Source organism: Anomaloglossus baeobatrachus, chromosome 4 (genome assembly GCF_048569485.1).
Source record: "Anomaloglossus baeobatrachus isolate aAnoBae1 chromosome 4, aAnoBae1.hap1, whole genome shotgun sequence".
Classification (NCBI taxonomy): Eukaryota; Metazoa; Chordata; class Amphibia; order Anura; family Aromobatidae; genus Anomaloglossus; species Anomaloglossus baeobatrachus.
In genome coordinates, this window is record NC_134356.1 from 24,752,989 (window position 1) to 24,771,913 (window position 18,925).

General features: G+C 47.1%; 1 protein-coding gene across 1 annotated transcript in view; it reads right to left on the bottom strand.

The window, feature by feature from the left end:
* LOC142302285 (uncharacterized) overlaps positions 1-13,557 on the bottom strand; it is a 40,282-nt gene extending 26,725 nt beyond the window's left edge. The window contains 1 exon segment of the mRNA XM_075343354.1: positions 11,951-13,557. Within this exon segment, the coding sequence (XP_075199469.1) occupies positions 11,951-13,549 (1,599 nt within the window). The 5' untranslated portion in view covers positions 13,550-13,557.
* Positions 13,558-18,925: the final 5,368 nt, after the last annotated feature.

Here is an 18,925-nt window from a genome sequence, read left to right on the forward strand (position 1 = left end):
GCAGCGTTTAGAAATGCAAAGTGGGGACAGAAAATCATCATTTTCCATTGACTTTGCTGGAAAATCAAAACGCATGCTTTTTGGCATGAAAACACTGTAGTTCAAAACGGACCTAAAAAGCACCTAAAACGCAGGTGGAAACGCAAAGTGCGGACACAGCCTAACTCTGCCCTGTCACTCCTGATGTCGTGTCTCTGACAATCTCAGCACTGCTGCATCTGAATGATACAGTCATAGCACTGGGGTCCTGGGTTCAAATCCCACCAAGGATAACATCTGCAAAGAGTTTGTATGTTCTCCCCATGTTTGCGTTGGTTTCTTTGAGGGTCTCCAGTTTCCTCACACACTCCAAAAACATACTGATATGGAATTTAGATTGTGAGCCCCAATGGGGACAGTGTTGCCAATGTACGTAAAGTGCTGTGGAATAGCGCCATATAAACGAGCAAAAGTGTGTGTGTGTGTGTGGTGTGAAGCTGAAGTTGATTTCTTATTCAGCAGCTTCTTCTTTGGCTATTATTTATTTTCTGGGGGTTTTCTTACAGGTTTAGCAGCAAAAAACAAAACTCAAAGCAATAAAGTACAATGCAGTGTGGCGCCCTGATGTGAATACACTTAAAAGCAGCTTAAAAAATTGGTACAAAAATGGGCATCAAAGTTGGCACCAATGTAGGTTATTGAAAGAGTTAAATGACTTTGGGCCACTGATATGACAATGCAGATACACAGATCATGATGCCCCACATCTAATTCAGGTCACTCCAGCCAGGTCCAAATGGGTTCTGAGCATCAGAACTGGCGTGAAAGTGGGCAAAAAGCCAATTTTCACAGATTTGCTGGAGTAGGGACGGCAGAGTGTTTTTTAGTTTCCTTTATTTTGTTTGGCCACAGTAAATCCAAAAACATTGTTTTTAACCCAGAGTGGGAGCCATTCAGAGACTGTGAGTGGCTTTTACTGGGGAGCCGGCTCCCATCATGCAGTGAATCGAGCCTGTGCTTTGTGTTTGTTGTTTCACAGACAAAATACTATAAGCACCGCGAGTATCCAAGTACCCCGATCCTCGATCGAGTACAGAGCAGTGGCGAGCACGCTCGCCCATCATTAGTGGCTTCTTTTAACTGAGCGACCATATTTATGGCTTCTCCAGAACTGCACTCGCTATTCTGCTAATGGAGTAACAATGCAATTACATTATTGATCCTGAGTTACCTCCTGTATTATACTCCAGAGCTGCACTCACTATTCTGCTGGTGCAGTCACTGTGTACATACATTACTGATCCTGAGTTACCTCCTGTATTATACTCCAGAGCTGCACCCACTATTCTGCTGGTGCAGTCACTGTGTACATACATTACTGATCCTGAGTTACCTCCTGTATTATACTCCAGAGCTGCACCCACTATTCTGCTGGTGCAGTCACTGTGTACATACATTACTGATCCTGAGTTACCTCCTGTATTATACTCCAGAGCTGCACCCACTATTCTGCTGCTGCAGTCACTGTGTACATACATTACTGATCCTGAGTTACCTCCTGTATTATACTCCAGAGCTGTACTCACTATTCTGCTGGTGCAGTCACTGTGTACATACATTACTGATCCTGAGTTACCTCCTGTATTATACTCCAGAGCTGCACTCACTATTCTGCTGGTGCAGTCACTGTGTACATACATTACTGATCCTGAGTTACCTCCTGTATTATACTCCAGAGCTGCACTCACTATTCTGCTGGTGCAGTCACTGTGTACATACATTACATTACTGATCCTGAGTTACCTCCTGTATTATACTCCAGAGCTGCACTGACTATTCTGCTGGTGCAGTCACTGTGCACATACATTACATTACTGATCCTGGGTTACTTCCTGTATTATACTCCGGAGCTGCACTCACTATTCTGCTGGTGCAGTCACTGTGTACATACATTACTGATCCTGGGTTACTTCCTGTATTATACTCCGGAGCTGCACTCACTATTCTGCTGGTGCAGTCACTGTGCACATACATTACATTACTGATCCTGGGTTACTTCCTGTATTATACTCCGGAGCTGCACTCACTATTCTGCTGGTGCAGTCACTGTGTACATACATTACTGATCCTAACAGCCTGAGATAAAGTCTATCCTCATACTGAGATCAAATTGCATTTTTTCTTTGCAGGGAATTTACCCCTATCCCCCATTGCTCCATTTCCTCCTCTGCTGGTTGTCACTGGAAACAGTCAGTAAGCATACTTTTACAATGTAAGTTTCCCTACATCAGAAGAGAGTTGTAAAGAGGAAACTGCCATGAAGAGAAATTACCAGAGAGAGACAGGACGCAGCAAGAAGTGTGGAGATGTCAGTCATCACTGTAATGGCGGCCGTGTTGTCCTGAGCTCCTCTTGTCGTCTCCTTCCTGTTCCGTCATTGCTGGTGGTGGTGATGGGAGAGGACTCAGGGGGCGGAGGAACAGGGGGAGGAGCCTGCAGGGGAGGAGCCAGCAGGGGAAGAGCTAGAGGGGAGGAGCCAGAGGGGAGGGGATAAAACGTCAGTCGGCCTCTGTGCTGAGGGAGAGATGACGTCATTCTGAGTGACGCTGCCCCTGAGGTGATTTGTGGCAGAGGTGAGGAAATCCTCCATTTTATCCCCATCACCCTCCATGTTTGGCTCATTATGTCACCATAGATTAGATGTGGGAAATCTGTGATAATGTTGGAAGGGGTTAAATCATTGGGAAGAGGAATAGTCAGTAATTATTAGCACTGGGCCCAGCAGTGTGGTATAATATCCCTGTGTGTGAGGTGATACATCGCAGTGTTGTACTCGCTGAGGTGGCGGACATGTTTTGTCATGTCTGGTAAGAAACTAGCCAGGTTTGATATGAGGAGGCCTCACAAGTGGCGACCACCACACTGCCCACATATAGGCCACGTGCACACAGTGAGGATTTAGTGAGTTTTTTACCTCAGTATTTGTGCCTAAACCATGAATGAGCTGAAAAATGCAAAAGTGGTGCCGTGTTTCTATTATATTTTTCCTCTGACTGTCCCCTGCCTGGTTTTGGCTGCAAATACTGAGGTAAAAAACTAACCAAATACTCAATGTATGCACGTGGCCATATAGTGATCACTCACCACAGCACCCTCACATATAGCGCTCACCACAGCGCCCTCACATATAGCGCTCAACACAGCACCCTCACATATAGCGCTCAACACATCGCCCTCGCATGTAGCGCTCAACGCAGCGCCCTCGCATGTAGCGCTCAACGCAGCGCCCTCGCATGTAGCGCTCAACGCAGCGCCCTCGCATGTAGCGCGCAGTGCCCTCGCATGTAGCGCTCAACGCAGCGCCCTCGCATGTAGCGCTCAACGCAGCGCCCTCACATGTAGTGCTCAACACAGCGCCCTCACATGTAGTGCTTAACACCGCGCTCTCACATGTAGTGCTCAACGCAGCGCCCTCACATGTAGTGCTCAACGCAGCGCCCTCACATGTAGTGCTCAACGCAGCGCCCTCACATGTAGTGCTCAACACAGCGCCCTCACATGTAGTGCTTAACACCGCGCCCTCACATGTAGTGCGCAACACAGCGCCCTCACATGTAGTGCGCAACACAGCGCCCTCACATGTAGTGCTCACCACAGCGCCCTCGCACAGTGACACTCTCATAAATGTTGGGACCGACCATTATCCACCAAAAGAGGTTATAGTTGACCAGCTTGGTTATTTCTGAGAATTTTAAATGGGTGTGTACAGGGGGGATAGATAGTCGTTATATGTAGAGGGTATGGGGTCGCCACCTTAAGCAGTTTTATTGCATATCAGCAGTCACCACAGTGTCTTTACATATAGCGACACACTCCGGACCCCCGAATATAGTGACAGCCCCCGGTGTAACTCACCCCATTGTCCTGGTGGGTGAAGTCTGAACAGGAGGAGAGATGCAGGTCTCATTGAATTTACCTGAGGTGACTTTACCCAGTAGTCACAGGCGGGGGACCGTGGCAACCTCCAGCTGTGACCGCAGATAAACTCAGTGATGTCACTGCTCACAGCAGTGGCTCAGTCAGTGTCTGCCTGAAGCTGCAGCTGACGGCCACGTTTTCTAATGTGCCCGCACGCTGCGACTTCAGTTCATAGCAGAGCCGGGACCGTCAGTGGTCTTCATATGGATTATGTCGGATCTGCAAGGGGGTTAATAAAGGGGTGAAAGAGGATGTGTGTATTTTATTTCGAATAAAGGATTTTTTCGCAGTATCTCACAAAAACCTCATACGGCATTACCAATACAATGTCCTTCCATTTGGCCTTTCATCAGCACCTCGAGTATTTACCAAGTTGATGATGGCAGAGGTAGTAGCATTCCTCAGACAGAGGAATGTCTGCATAATACCATACCTCGACGATTTCCTTTTAATTGCTCCCTCAATCTAGATACTCGAACAGAACATACAGCTGACCCTCGAGGTCCTGGGAAACCTGGGATGGATAGTAAATCCACCGAAATCCAATCTTACTACCTCTACAAGCAAGGTGTTTCTTGGGGTCCTGCTGGATTCGATCAAACAAACATCCTTCCTGCCCGAACACAAACAAACCGTCCAGAATCTCGACTCTTTACAGGCAAGGATCGGTAACCTTGAGATCTGCCATGTTGGTCCTAGGATTCATGACTTCCTGCATTCCAGCAGTAGATTGGGCCCAATTCCAGTCAAGGACCCTTCAGACAGCAATCTTGACAGCCTAGGACGGATCTCCCAGGTCTCTCAACAAAAAGATCCTCCTTTCCAGATCTGTAAAATCCTCCCTTCCATGGTGGATGTCTCTAAAAAAAACTCCAAACAGGGGTATGTTGGAACCAAGTCCCACTAGTAACGATAACAACAGACGCCAGCCAGCGGGGTTGGGGAGCCGTAGTCGCTCAGTCATCTTTCCAGGGGCTCTGGACTCAGGAGGTCAGGAGGTCAGCCTTATCTCCTCCAACCTCCAGGAACTAAAGGCAGTGGACGAAGCACTCAGAGCAGCATCTTCACTGTTCCAGGGCCATCATTTAAAAATTTAGTCAGACAACTTGACGATCGTGGCCCATCTACGTCACCAAGGGAGTACCCGTCATGCAACCGTAAAGAAGTGCTCAAGAATACTGAGCTGGGCAGAGAAACATCTTCTATCCCTCTCGGTATTCCGTCTAAAGGGCTCTGCGAATATCCAGGCAGATTTCCTCAGACAGACGTTCATACGGGCGAATGTGCTTTAAATTCGGAGGTGTTCCAGATCTTGGTAGAGAGATGGGGCAAGTGGACCTCTTCACGAATCAGCAAAATACCGAGACTCATCATTTCTTTTCCCTAAATCCAAGGGACCTGTGCCTTGCTGTGGATGCTCTCGCGCACAAACATGGGACTTCGGGCTTGCCTATGGCTTTCCACACATTCTGATGTTGGCGAAAACACTACAGAAGATTCGGACAGATGGGGTTACTACAATCCTCGTTGCACCAATGTGGCCGAAGAGAAGTTGGTTTGGTAACCGATCTGGCATGCAAGGGGCCGATCATACTTCCCCAAATCTACGACCTTCTTCATCAAGGTCCAATAGTCCATCAGCATCTTCCCACACTCAAACTAGCAGCCTGGCTTCTGAAGCCACGATCCTGAAGGCCAGAGGCCTATCTGACAGGGTGATTACACATTGAAGAACAGCTGGAAACCAGTAACAATATATTTACATGAAAATCTGGAAGACTTTTTCCTCCTGGTGTGAACCTGACGTGCCCGACCCATTCCGTCCTAATGTGGCACAAATCTTGGATTTTCTTCAAAGTGGCCTAAACAAAGGCTTGCGACCTAACACCCTCAAGGTGCAGATCTCGGCTCTCAGCTCCTTCTTTGACCAAGATCTAGCAGGCCATCGATGGATTAAACGATTCATAACTTCAGCAGGAAGATTACGTCCCAGACATATTACTCTGGTCCCTCCTTGGGACTTGAATGTAGTCCTTATTGGCTTAACACAATCACCTTTTGAGCCTATTTGCATCTTCCACTCTACAGCCTCTATCATGGGAAATTGCATTTCTGGTACCAATCACTTCAGCCAGACGAGTGAATGAATTACAAGCTCTTTCTACTAGAGAGCCATATTTACGATCCTGGACGACCAAATTTATCTTCCGTCAAGACCAGTCCTTTCTCCCTAAAGTTGTGTCTGATTTCCACAGATCTCAGGACCTAATTCTACCTTCCTTCTGCCAGAATCCATTAAATCCCAGAGAGGAGTGTCATTCTTGTTACGTGAGCAGAACGGTCGTGCATTATCTCCAGAAAACAGTAGATATCAGGTTGGACCATAATCTTTTCATACAGATCATGTGGAAGAATAGTAGTAGAAAGGCGGCCAATAGCACAATTGCTACTTGGATCAAACGAGCAATTATGGAAACCTACCGATCTCAAGACCTATCACCTCCAGAGAACCTCAAGGCTCATTCTACCAGATCAGTTTCTATTTCTTGGGCCAAGAGGGCTGATGCCTCCATCAAGTTGATATGCAGAGCCTCCACCTGGTCGTCAGTCCATACCTTTTACGAGACACTATAGGCTAGACTTATGCCGGCGTCACACGGGACGATCTATCGTGCGACCGCACGAGCGATCGTACCCGCCCCCCCCCCCCGCGTTTGTGCGTCACGGGCAATTAGTTGCCCGTGGCGCACAAAGTCGTTAACCCCCGTCACACGCACTTAGCTGCTGAGCGACGTCGCTGTGGGCGGCAAACATCCTCTTCCTGAAGGGGGAGGGACGTTCGGCGTCACAGCGACGTCACACAGCAGCCGGCCAATAGAAGCGGGGGGCGGAGATGAGCGGGACGTAAACATCCCGCCCACCTCCTTCCTTCCGCATAGCCGGCGGGGCGCAGGTAAGCTGTGTTCGTCGTTCCCGAGGTGTCACACGGAGCGACGTGTGCTGCCTCGGGAACGATTAACAACCGGAGCACAGAAGGAGGACCGACATTTTGAAAATGAACCACGTGTCAACGAGCAACGATAAGGTGAGTATTTTTGTTCATTAACACAGTCGTTCAGTGGTGTCACACGGTGCGATATGTCTAACGATGCCGGTTGTGCGTCACTAACGACGTGACCCCGACGACATATCGCCCAATATATCGTACCGTGTGACGCCGGCATTACTGTCCAATAAGGACCTAGCCTTCGGTCGGAAGGTCCTTCAGGCTGTTCCCCCCCCCCCCCCCAAGTATGTTCGTTGGTACTTGAGTTGGTGACTAGAGAAAATAGAATTAGTTCTTACCGGTAATTCGGTTTCTAGGAACCCTCCACAACAGCACGGATATTCCCTTCCCGCCTATTATGACAATTAATGGGTTTGACTGAAATAAGAGACCATTCATGCTGGTGTAGTTACTTGGAAAAAATACTGGAGATGTGAGGTGGGGAGGAGTTATTTAACCTCTTATGTTTCCTGTCCCAATTAGGGCGTGGAGTTAACTCCTGTGGTGCTGTCTTGGAGGGTTCCAAGAAACCGAATTACCGGTAAGAACTAATTTCTATATATTTTTTTTTTTATCAAGTACACACACACACACACACACACACACACACCCAGCTCAGAGCTGCACCATCCTTCATCTGAGATTTGTCCCAAGATGCATCTAGACATGATGCTGGAAATACTTCTGAGCATGCTATAAAAACAAAAGTCTATGACTGAAAAACAACAAAGTGTAACAGTGAATAAAATAATGAGACAGGAGCGCATTACTTTTATTCTTAGACTTTAATTAGAAGAAATGGTACATATACTATGTCACTTAAATTTGTATTAACATTAAAATTAAGTCAAATGAAAAAAGGGCTGATTGCAAACAAAACGGCCAATCATCAAATACAATTAAAAAAATGAACGATGGCTGACTAAACATTCATTATTGGTCAAAATGTCGGATCAGCCAAGTTGTATTTTTTTGGAGGGCTGATAGTCACTGGCTGCAAAAAAAACAAAACAAGGTGATGCTGTCTGACATAAGTTATCTTATTCCACTAACATGCAACTGTTTAATGAGACCCTCCCAATCAGATCTGGAGCATTTTATACTTATCCATGCATATGGCTGAGGGTACAGTTCCACTTGAGTATGACTCGCGCGAGTCTCGCATCGGTATCACCTATTATGTCCGCACACTTTCCTGACAGAAGCAGGTTGGCTGCATGTATTTCCATGCAACTGAGGCGCTCGTGTCCAGAGGGTGTGAGGCCGTGCCGGGTGATACCGATGCAAGACTCGCACTAGTCATACACAAGTGGAACTCCGGCCTTAAGCGGGCTTTACACACTGCGATATCGGTCCCGATATCGCTAGTGTGGGTACCCGCCCCCATCTGTTGCGCGACACGGGCAAATCGCTGCCCGTGCCGCACAACATCGCCCAGACCCGTCACACATACTTACCTGCCCGGCGACGTCGCTATGACCGGCGAACCGCCTCCTTTCTAAGGGGGCGGTCCGTGCGGTGTCACAGCGACGTCACTGAGCGGCCGCCCAATAGCAGCGGAGGGGCGGAGCTGAGCGGGATGTAACATCCCGCCCACCTCCTTCCGCATAGCAGGTAAGTGGAGGTTCCTCGTTCCTACGGTGTCACACGGAGCGATGTGTGCTGCCGCAGGGACAAGGAACAACCTCGTTACTGCTGCAGTAACGATTTTTGAGAATGGACCCCCATGTCACCGATGAGCGATTTTGCACGTTTTTGCAACGATGCAAAATCGCTCATCGGTGTCACACGCAATGGCATCGCTAATGCGGCCGGATGTGCGTCACCAATTCCGTGACCCCAACGAGTTTGCATTAGCGATGTCGTAGCGTGTAAAGCCCCCTTTACTCTATGACTTACCCTGCACAATTTTTTCTATGTATGTGAAATGTTACTAGCACATTCAGCATTTGTTGCAAAATCTGTGTTGAAAATGAAAATTATTGTGCAATATTAGAGAATAGTATTTCAACAATCCCAATCTACTCAAAGGGTAAAAATGGTGCAGCTGATTCCAATCTGCACCTTACCCAATGTGTTGCAGTAATGTCGCAGATTAGGACGCTCTCACACATCCGGCTTTTCGCCTGATGTGGCGCACGCCAGTACAGTGTATACAGTACAGTGGCAGCGCACCAAGCGCCGGTCACATGCTGTCATGTGACCGGAGCATGTGACCCGGAAGTTGTGGCGCTGCCACTGTACTGTATCATACTGTACTGGCGTGCGCCGCATCCGTCAAACCGGCGAAAAGCTGGATGTGTGAGCGCGCCCTTAGATTCCACGAGCAGTTATGGGTGCACATTTCTAATCCCTGCCTAACCGTCCCTGTAGTTAGTAGTTTACATAAAGGGATCTTTAGAAAAAGTATTTTTAAAGATCTTTTATCATATGCTAATGAGGCCAGCGACTAGTTGCAAGGGCATTAGTTCCCTTGGCTAGTCGGCCTCCTTAGCATGATGTAAGCATGCCCCTGTGGGAGTGCTAACATGCTAATTAAAGCAGAGCGTCAGAGTTATGGTAGATCTCACCGCTCTCTGCTGCCACCGCACCAGGCACTAGATTTCAGCTCAGTGCGCATGATTAGAAGTCCCGGACTTCCAGTCATGTGCACTATGAAGCCGAGTGTACGCATCCCGGCTTCTAACTATTGTAGTGCGCATGACTCAAAGTCCGGGGATGTTCTGATCGTGTGCACTGAACCAAAAACTAGTGGTGGCAGCAGAGGAGAGCCCGACCATACCTCTGACGCTGCACATTCATTAGCATGTTAGCACACCCCCTGTGGGTGTTCTAACATGCTAAGGGGGCCGACTAGCCAAGGGAACTAACACCCTTGCGACTAGTCCCAGGCCTCATTAGCATATTATAAAGAATCTTTATAAATACTTTTTCTAAAGATCTCTTGATATAAGCTACTAGATACAGGGACAGTTAGGCAGGGATTAGCAATATACACCCAGAACTGCTCATGGTTCTGGGAGCATACTGCACCTGACAGGTTCACTTTAAGTGCTTTCTCAGGCAGATTCCTGAGTGGACCCACCTGAAAAAGACTCCGTATGCACAAAACCTTAAAGGGTATATCTGGGACTTTCCCCACAAAAAATGTGCCTAATCACTAACAAGCAGTTAGTTGCTAACTAACCCGCTGTCGTGCCTCACTGACACTGACCATTCCTGCCGGCGGTACAATAGCTTTGTCAACTTATAGAGGCCTCTTTTCCACTCTGCTCTGTGGACGGGGCTTGATTGCCGATGTGATGCTGATAGGCAGCAGGAGTCGGTTGTCAAATTGGGGGATCCGGCTGTCAATCAACATGAAGTCTGCTGTCCTGCCTAGTCTACACAGCAGAGCGGATGAGAAGCCTCCACTCAGTTGACTCAACACCAGCTGAATCACCAGCAGGAGCCGTCTATGACCACTCTGTACCAGTGAGGAATGGTCCTGGGCACAGCGACCAGGTAATTAGCAACTATCTGCCTAGTTCTTAGGCTAGGTTCACATTTCCATTGTATTGCATCAGTCACAATCCGCTGCTCTGATAAACAACGCAATCCGTTTGGCGGATTCCATTGTTTCCCATAGACTTAAATGAGCGGCGGATTGTGACTGATGCCCTTGCATTGCATCCTCCGCCCGAATGATCAGTCGTGGAACGACTGACCGTCGGGTGTCAGGAACGCAGAGCGTACCGTTTTTTGAGCAGTGGAATCCTTATGATTTAGCTGCGCATGCTCTCTCTCGGCAGCTGAACGATCAGCTGATCGCCCGGCAGCCGGCTTCTGTGAGCGATCAGCTGATCTCCCGGCGGCCAGCTAATGAGAGCGATCAGCTGATCGCTCACAATAGCCGCCTGCCGGGAGATCATCTGATCGCTCACAAAAGCCGGCGGCCGGGCGATCAGCTGATCGTTCTCTCTCTCTCTCTTTTTACAATGGAATCCGCTTTCTAATTCCAATTATTGTCATCTATTGTATAACGCATCAGTCACAAGCGTCAAGTAACGCATGTGACTGATGCAAAACAACGGAAATGTGAACGTAGCCTTAGGCACATTTTTATTTTATTTTTAATAAAGTCCCAGAGATCCCTTTTTAGTGCAGATTTTCATTCCGATTTCCTTTAAGGCTATGTGCCCACGGGACTCTGTACCCGCTGATATATCCGCAGGTATCTTCTCAGGTTTCCCACAGCAGGTCCCCGGAATCCGCAGCTATACATAGCTACGGGATTCCAGAGAAATAGCTGCGGTAAACCTGTGAACATTCGTGCGACTTACCTGCGTAAGTCCCGGCCTCTATCTCCATAGTGGAGGGCCGGGATTTCCGCAGGTATTTCCGCAGGAATAATTGACAAGCAGTTATGTGCGACATCCGCAGCATATTCCGCAGCCGCACATACCGCAGCATGGACACAGACACTCCCCATGTCCCATAGGATAACATGGGGAGTGTCTGCACTTGCTAAAACCTGCAGATTTATCTGGAAAATCCAGATAAATCTGCAGGTTTTCCGCGGCAAAATCCGCGGGTACAGAGTCTCATGGGCACATAGCCTAAGAAAATCTACTCAATGTGTAAATTTTCTCTTGTAAAATATACTAGTTTTAAACACATTGTTAAGTAGCCAGAGCATTACTAGAAATAATAGCTTTGAGACATGAGTGAATTATTTACACAGGGATTAAAAGGGATATCCAATGTCATCATTCCCCAAATTTTCAATATCATCTTTATTATAAACCTGCACCAAGAGTAATCACCAGGTACCTACACAGCAGATCATCTACCCATGTGATGATGTCATAGGAACCGCTATTATATAGAGATCATCCACCTGTAGCCCTGATTTATTAATCCCTTAGGCAGAATGATCCAAGAATCCCTAGTGGAGTTTTTAAATTATGATGGTTTCTCCCATTTTTTGCTTCCGCCTAATATTTTTATAGAGCCTTTCCATATACATAATGCAGCATGAAGGGGCTCGGAGAAGGCGGCAGTGAAGGTGTGTAAGTGTCTGATGGGGTCACACAGCTCATAAAAGGACAACTGCCCGGCCCCATAATCCAGACAGATCCTGAATCTATCACTGGAGATCTTGTCAAGTAACCGGATCTCTTTACTGTCATGTCTCACTGAATACCGATTATTATGTAACTTTAAACTCCAGGACTTGTTATTATTTCCAATGTGTGATTGATCTTCACTCCTGTCTATACTGGGGTAACACATCCCCACCCTCAAACTCCCTGATGCACTAATCTCCACATCCCAGAAATGTCGTCCTGAGGTAAATCCCCTCCTGCTTATCACCTGATAATCCTGGAATCTCTCTGCCGTTTCTGGACATTTCTGCTTCTCTTGTGTCCTGGTTGCATTTTTTAGGTTGTATGATATTTGGAGATTGTTAGCAGCTGTGTTTACATCCAGTAATATGTCTGCAGGACCCTCCACATAGATCCCCCTCCTTATATCTGTTAATATGTCACCTAATGTGTGTAACGTGTGTGAGATCACAGCTAAATCCAGTTCATCTCCATCATGGAGCTGTTTATCATGTCCCCCTGTGTCCTCATCACCTCCCTCCTCCTCAGGATCACACAAGTCACCGGTGTCTGGTTCCTGTAAGATGGTCAGTGGATCAGTCATGTTACACAGCTCCTCAATGTGCTTCATCTTCCTGGACAGCTCGTCCCTCTTTATTTCCAGCTGATGGATCAGAGTAGACAGTGACAGTGACTCTTCCTTTTCCTGCCTGGAGATCTCACTTAGGACCTTCTTCTCCAGGTCGTCCAGTCGTCTCCTGATGTCTCTACAGAAGGCAGTGACTCTTTCGGCTTCTCCAGATGCTTTTTCTTGAGCTTTTCGCCTCTGCTCCTCCAGACTCCGGACTCTTTCCTCAGTCTCCACTCTCTTTGTGGTCAGTTTCTGGAGACCATTTCTCAGTTTATTCTTCTTCTTCTCAGAGGCATCATCCAGCATCTCCACCCGGTGTCCCCGATGTTCTCCAGCCAAACTGCAGGACACACAGATACAAGCAGTGTCCTCAGTGCAGTAATATTCCAGGATCTTCTTATGGACAGGACATTTCCTTTTCTCCAGAGAAGTGCTGGGATCAGATAAGACGTGTTCTGATGATTTGCTGTGAACCCTCAGATGTTTCTCACACAGAGAAGCCTCACAGTGTAGACAGGATCTAACAGCAGGTACAGGAGAGTCCACACAGTAAGTGCAGCAGATCCCGGTTTCTGTCTGTGGTGGTTGAGTAATCAGTAAATTCTCCATTAATTTACAAAGAGCTATGCACCTCATTAGTGCCGGCCGTTCCTGAAACTCTTCTCTGCAGTCAGGACAGGAATAAACTCCAGACTCGTCCTGTTTATCCAGCACACGATCAATACAGACCCGGCAGAAGTTGTGTCCACATCTTAGCATTACAGGGTCTGTATAAGTGCTCAGACAGATAGTGCAGTCCAGCTCGTCTCTCAGATCAGCAGACGCCATGGCTGACAAAGAATGGGAGAAAACGAAACTACATTTCTTTCCCGCTCAAAAGGGCGGGTTTATACTTAACAGGGGATGGCTGAGGAGCAGATAAGTTGCAATTAACCTGTTAATGGACACTTGTGAAAATCACATCTTCTATCTGCTGTACAACCCGGTCTACATTGTGGTCACCTATAATGAGTAAATTAATATTTTAATTTGACACTCAGGATTGTTCAGAAGAAAATTGAAAGGGGAAAAAAAAAAATCACAGGAATGATGGTGGGAACTTGCCTATCTCATCAGACATTCTCTTTTCAAAAAACTGTTTAAAAGAACTGAAGTCCTCAGTGGTTGATACCTTTTAATGGCTAACTGAAAAGATGGTAATAATAGCAAGCTTTCGAGACTACTCAGGTCTCTTCATCAGGCATGGTATCTGGTATTTGATACCATGCCTGATGAAGAGACCTGAGTAGTCTCGAAAGCTTGCTATTATTACCATCTTTTCAGTTAGCCATTAAAAGGTATCAACCACTGAGGACTTCAGTTCTTTTAAACAATTTTTTATCTCTACTGGCTAACACGGTACAAAGATATATTTTACCTGTATTCTCTTTTCAAAAATGTTAGTAAAATTCTGTCACATTTTCCAGATTTCCAGTAGAGATGAGCAAGATTTTTTTACCAGGCTCATTGTTCACGGGACAATCAGAGAGTAAGGGGTACTTTGCATACTACGATATCGCTGGTGCGATGTCAGTGGTGTCAAATTGAAAGTGACGCACATCGTTGTCAATATCGTAGTGTATAAATCCTTTATGATACGATTAACGAGCGCAAAAGCATCGTAATCGTATCATCGGTGTAGTGTCCGACATTTCTATAATGTAGCTGCAGCGATGGTACGATGTTGTTCCTCGTTCCTACGGCAGCACACATCGCTGTGTGAGAAGCCGCAGGAGCGAGGAACATCTCCTACTTGCAGCTCACGCCGGCTATGCGGAAGGACGGAGGTGGGCGGGATGTTTACGTCCCGCTCATCTCCGCCCCTCCGCTTCTATTGGCCGCCTGCCAGTGTGACGTCGCTTAGTAAGGAGGCGGTTCGCCGGCCAGAGCGACGTCGCAGGGCAGGTGAGTGCATGTGAAGCTGCCGTAGTGATAATGTTCGCTACGGCAGCAATCACAAGATATTGCTGCTGCGACGGGGGCGGGGACTATCGCGCTCGGCATCGCAAGCATCGGCTAGCTATGTCGCAGCGTGCAAAGTACCCCTAAGGGCTCACTCACATGAACGTATGAATCGGACGAGTGCAATACGAGATCTCGCATTGCACTAGGACCAATATTGGTGAATGAAGCAGAACAGATCAGATCAGATTTGGGATGAAAAAAAAGATTTGAGAGGGGAAAAAAGTTGCTTCATGCTGCAAGTGGATGCGTAAATCGGAAGAGACTCTCCAATACAAGACAATGGGTGTGAGAAAAAAAACAGAAGGCACACTGACCATCCGTATGCCGTCCGTTTTTTAATGATACATTACCATTCTGTAGCATAGAATACTGTAAATGGTCCTGTAATTGATTGTAGAATAATAGCTGCTGAGAAAAAAAAGCCTGTCATACAGATGGCATATGCATGTCATACGGACGCTAGGCGAGAAAAAAAAATTGAAAACTCGTATTGCACTCTCATGACACATGGAATACTAAACAGATTTCACTCATCCTAGTCTCCCTGACGAAAATCGGATTTTTTTTTATTTTTAACACTCCTATGACTCTAGCCCAAAGGGTGCTTTACATGCTGCGACATCGCTAACGATATATCGTCGGGGTCACGGTGTTTGTGACGCACATCCGGCGTCGTTAGTGACATCGCTGCATGTGACAGCTAGGAGCGACGATCAACGATCGCAAAAACGTCAAAAGATCGTTGACACGTCGCGCCTTTTTATAATATTGTTGGTGGTGCATGCCGCTGGTTGTTCGTCGTTCCTGCGGCATCACACATCGCTATGTGTGACACCGCAGGAACGACGAACATCTCCTTATCTGCGTCCACCGGCAATGAGGAAGGAAGGAGGTGGGCGGCATGTTCCGACCGCTCATCTCCACCCCTCCTCTGCTATTGGGCGGCCGTTTAGTGACGCCGCATGAACCTCCCCCTTAAGGCCCTGTGCGCACTGGAAAACGGAATTTTCTTAAGAAAATTCCGCAGGGTCTGAAAGATTACCGCACCCGCGATAAAAAAACCGCACCCGAAAACTTCATGCGGTTTGCTGCGGTAAAACCGCGGTATTGTCCGCAGTTTTGCCGCGTGCGAGTTGGTACGTGCGCTTTAATGCATTCAATGCAATAAAGCACATTGAAAAAAGGAAAAAAGGTAATTTCCTTAGATAGTCCCTGTGAGCACACGCTGCATTTCTCCCGAGCGGTAATGTGAGTTCACATTACCAGCCGTGGGAAATGCCCTGTGGTTACCTCTGCAGGCTCGTTGCGAGGCTGCATTCAGCGCTGTGTCTGTGTCACTCGCTACTGGATGCAAGCAGCGCAAGACGTGGATTACGCCGGAGCTGTAGATTACGCCGGAGCTGTGTGATGGGAGGGGTTAATAAAGGGGTTAAAGAGGAGGCTTTTTTATGTTTTATTTAAAATAAAGGATTTTTCGGTGTGTGTGTTTATTCACTTTACTTACGGGTTGATCATGTCAGCTGTCTCATAGATGCTGTCATGATTAAGCCTGGAGTTAATGGCGGCGATGCGCTGCCATTAACTCGTTATTACCTGGATAGCCACCGCATCACAGCATCTGGAAGAGCTGAGGACACTCCGGGACTGCCGCATAATGCATGCGACAGTCCCGGGGCAGCTGCGGCTGATATTCTCGGCTGCGGGAGGTGGGAGAGAGGAAGGGGGACATTAACCCTGCCCCCCGCCCTCCCCAGCCTAAGAATACCGGGCCGCTGCTGTGTGTTTACCTCGGCTGGAAGGTGAAAATACGGCGGAGCCCACGTGTTTTTTTTTTGTTTTTTTTTCTATATTTCCGTTTGATTTGTATGTGTATTCTATATGTCTATGTGTGTATTCTATGTCTGTGTGTGAGTGTGATGTGTGTGTGTGTTTACTCTCTGCTCCGCTTCCTGTAATGACATCACTGCCCTGCGGAATTTCACGATTAGATTGCAGTCAATGGAGTGAAATCCCGCAGGGACCTGCGGAAAAGAAGTGACATGCAATTGTTTTTGCTGCGGAAATCCCGCAGCAAAACATGCAGCTGTCAAATTCCGCATAGTGCAGACAGCATTTTTTTTCCCCCATAGGTTTTGCTGGTGAATCACTGCAGAGATGTTATGAACATTTTCTGCAGCGAAAAATGCAGCAAAACCGCAGGAAATCCGCGGGAAAAACCGGTAAGTGCGCACAGGGCCTAAAGGAGAGATTGTTCGGTGTCTCCAGCGACATCGCTAAGCAGGTATGTGCGTGTGACGCTGCTGGAGCGATATTGTTCGCTATGGCAGCGATCACCCCCATGACGAAACAGCGACGTGGGCGGGTGCTGTCGCGCACGATATCGCTAGCGATGTCGCAGCGTGTAAAGCACCCTTTAGTTTTCAAATAGCAAACAAACTTGGCTTTGTCGATAACAGAATTGAGAATTAAAGAAGCCAATTCGGATTTTGAATACTATTCATTATTGCATTTGCTCCTATTTTTTTTTTTTTTTTTTTATTTTTTTGTCACCTATTTTTCATTTGCTCTTAATTTTTCTTTTAAGCCTTTGTCCATCAATGAAGTAACTGTATGTCCTTGGCTGCCTCCCTCCGGTTACTGCAGGCTCTGGTGGTGAGCCCGCTGTAATCCCCACACATCTGCTGATCTGATCAGCAGAGATGTATGGTTAACAGGCGCAGGTGGATCAGAGATCCACCCCTGCCTGTTAACCTCTTAGATCGCACTGTCAAATTCTGATAGCACCATTTAAATGGCCACGGCGCAAATCGCCATGGTAGTGCGGGGTCAGCTGATGACCCCTGACGCTACCATGACTCACTTCCTGTGAGAGCCGACACAGCGCTCTGTCCGCTCTCACAGGAATGCAGCATTTCTCCTGATCAGAGCAATGCTGCTCTGATTAGGAGAAATGCACAGGCGATCGGATTGTGCAGTGATAAAGTCCCCTAGGGAAACTAGTAAAATAAATAAAAAATGTAAAAAAAAGTTTTTAAAAATAAATAAATAAAAAAAATCCCTAAAACTTCAAATCACCCCCCTTTTACCCCATGGACAATAAAACAGTTAAAAAATACACATTTGTTATCACCACATTCACAAATGCCTGATCTATCAAAATATAAAATCAATTAATCTGATTGGCAATAAAAAAATTACAAACACCAAAATTGCGTTTTTTGGTCGCCAAATATTTTTTTTGAAATGTAATAACAGGCGATTGAAATGTAGCATCTGTACAAAAATGGTAAAATTAAAAACGTCAGCTCAAGATGCAAAAAATAAGCCATCACTGAATGTTAGGGGCATTTTACACACTACGACATTGCAAGCTGATGCTGCGATGCCGAGCGCGATAGTCCCTGCCCCCGTCGCAGCTGCGATATCTTGTGATTGCTGGCGTAGCGAACATTATCGCTACGCCAGCTTCACATGCACTCACCTGCCCTGCGACGTCGCTCTGCCCGGCAAACCGCCTCCTTATTAAGGGGGCGGTTCGTGCGGCGTCACTGCGACGTCACACGGCAGGCGGCAAATTGAAGCGGAGGGGTGGAGATGAGCGGGACGTAAACATCCTGCCCACCTCCGTCCTTCCGCAGCATAGCCGGCGTAAGCTGTGGGTAGCAGGTAAGGTGATGTTTCTTGCTCCAACGGCTTCACACACAGTGATGTGTGCTGCCGCAGGAGCGAGGAACAACATCGTACCGTCGCAGCAGCGTAATTATGGAATTCCCGGACACTACACCGATGATACGATTACGACGCTTTTGCGCTCGTTAATCGTATCATCTAGGATTTACACACTACGATGTCGAGAGCGACGCCGGAAGTGCGTCACCTTCGACATGACCCCACCGACATCGCACTTGCGATGTTGTAGTGTGCAAAGTGCCCCTTAGATCCCAATAAATGAGAACATTACTTGTCTCGGAAAATGGTAACAAAAGCGCTATTCTCTTTTGGGAAAAAATGGTTGAATTTTTTTTCACCCCTTAGATAAAAGTAAAAGTATACATATTTGGTATCTATGAACTTATACCGGCCTGAGACATCATACTGACACATCAGTTTTACCATATAGTGAACACTGTGAATGAAAGACCACAAAAACAAACGTGCAACTGCACTTTTTTTTTTGCAATTTCACCGCACATGGAATTA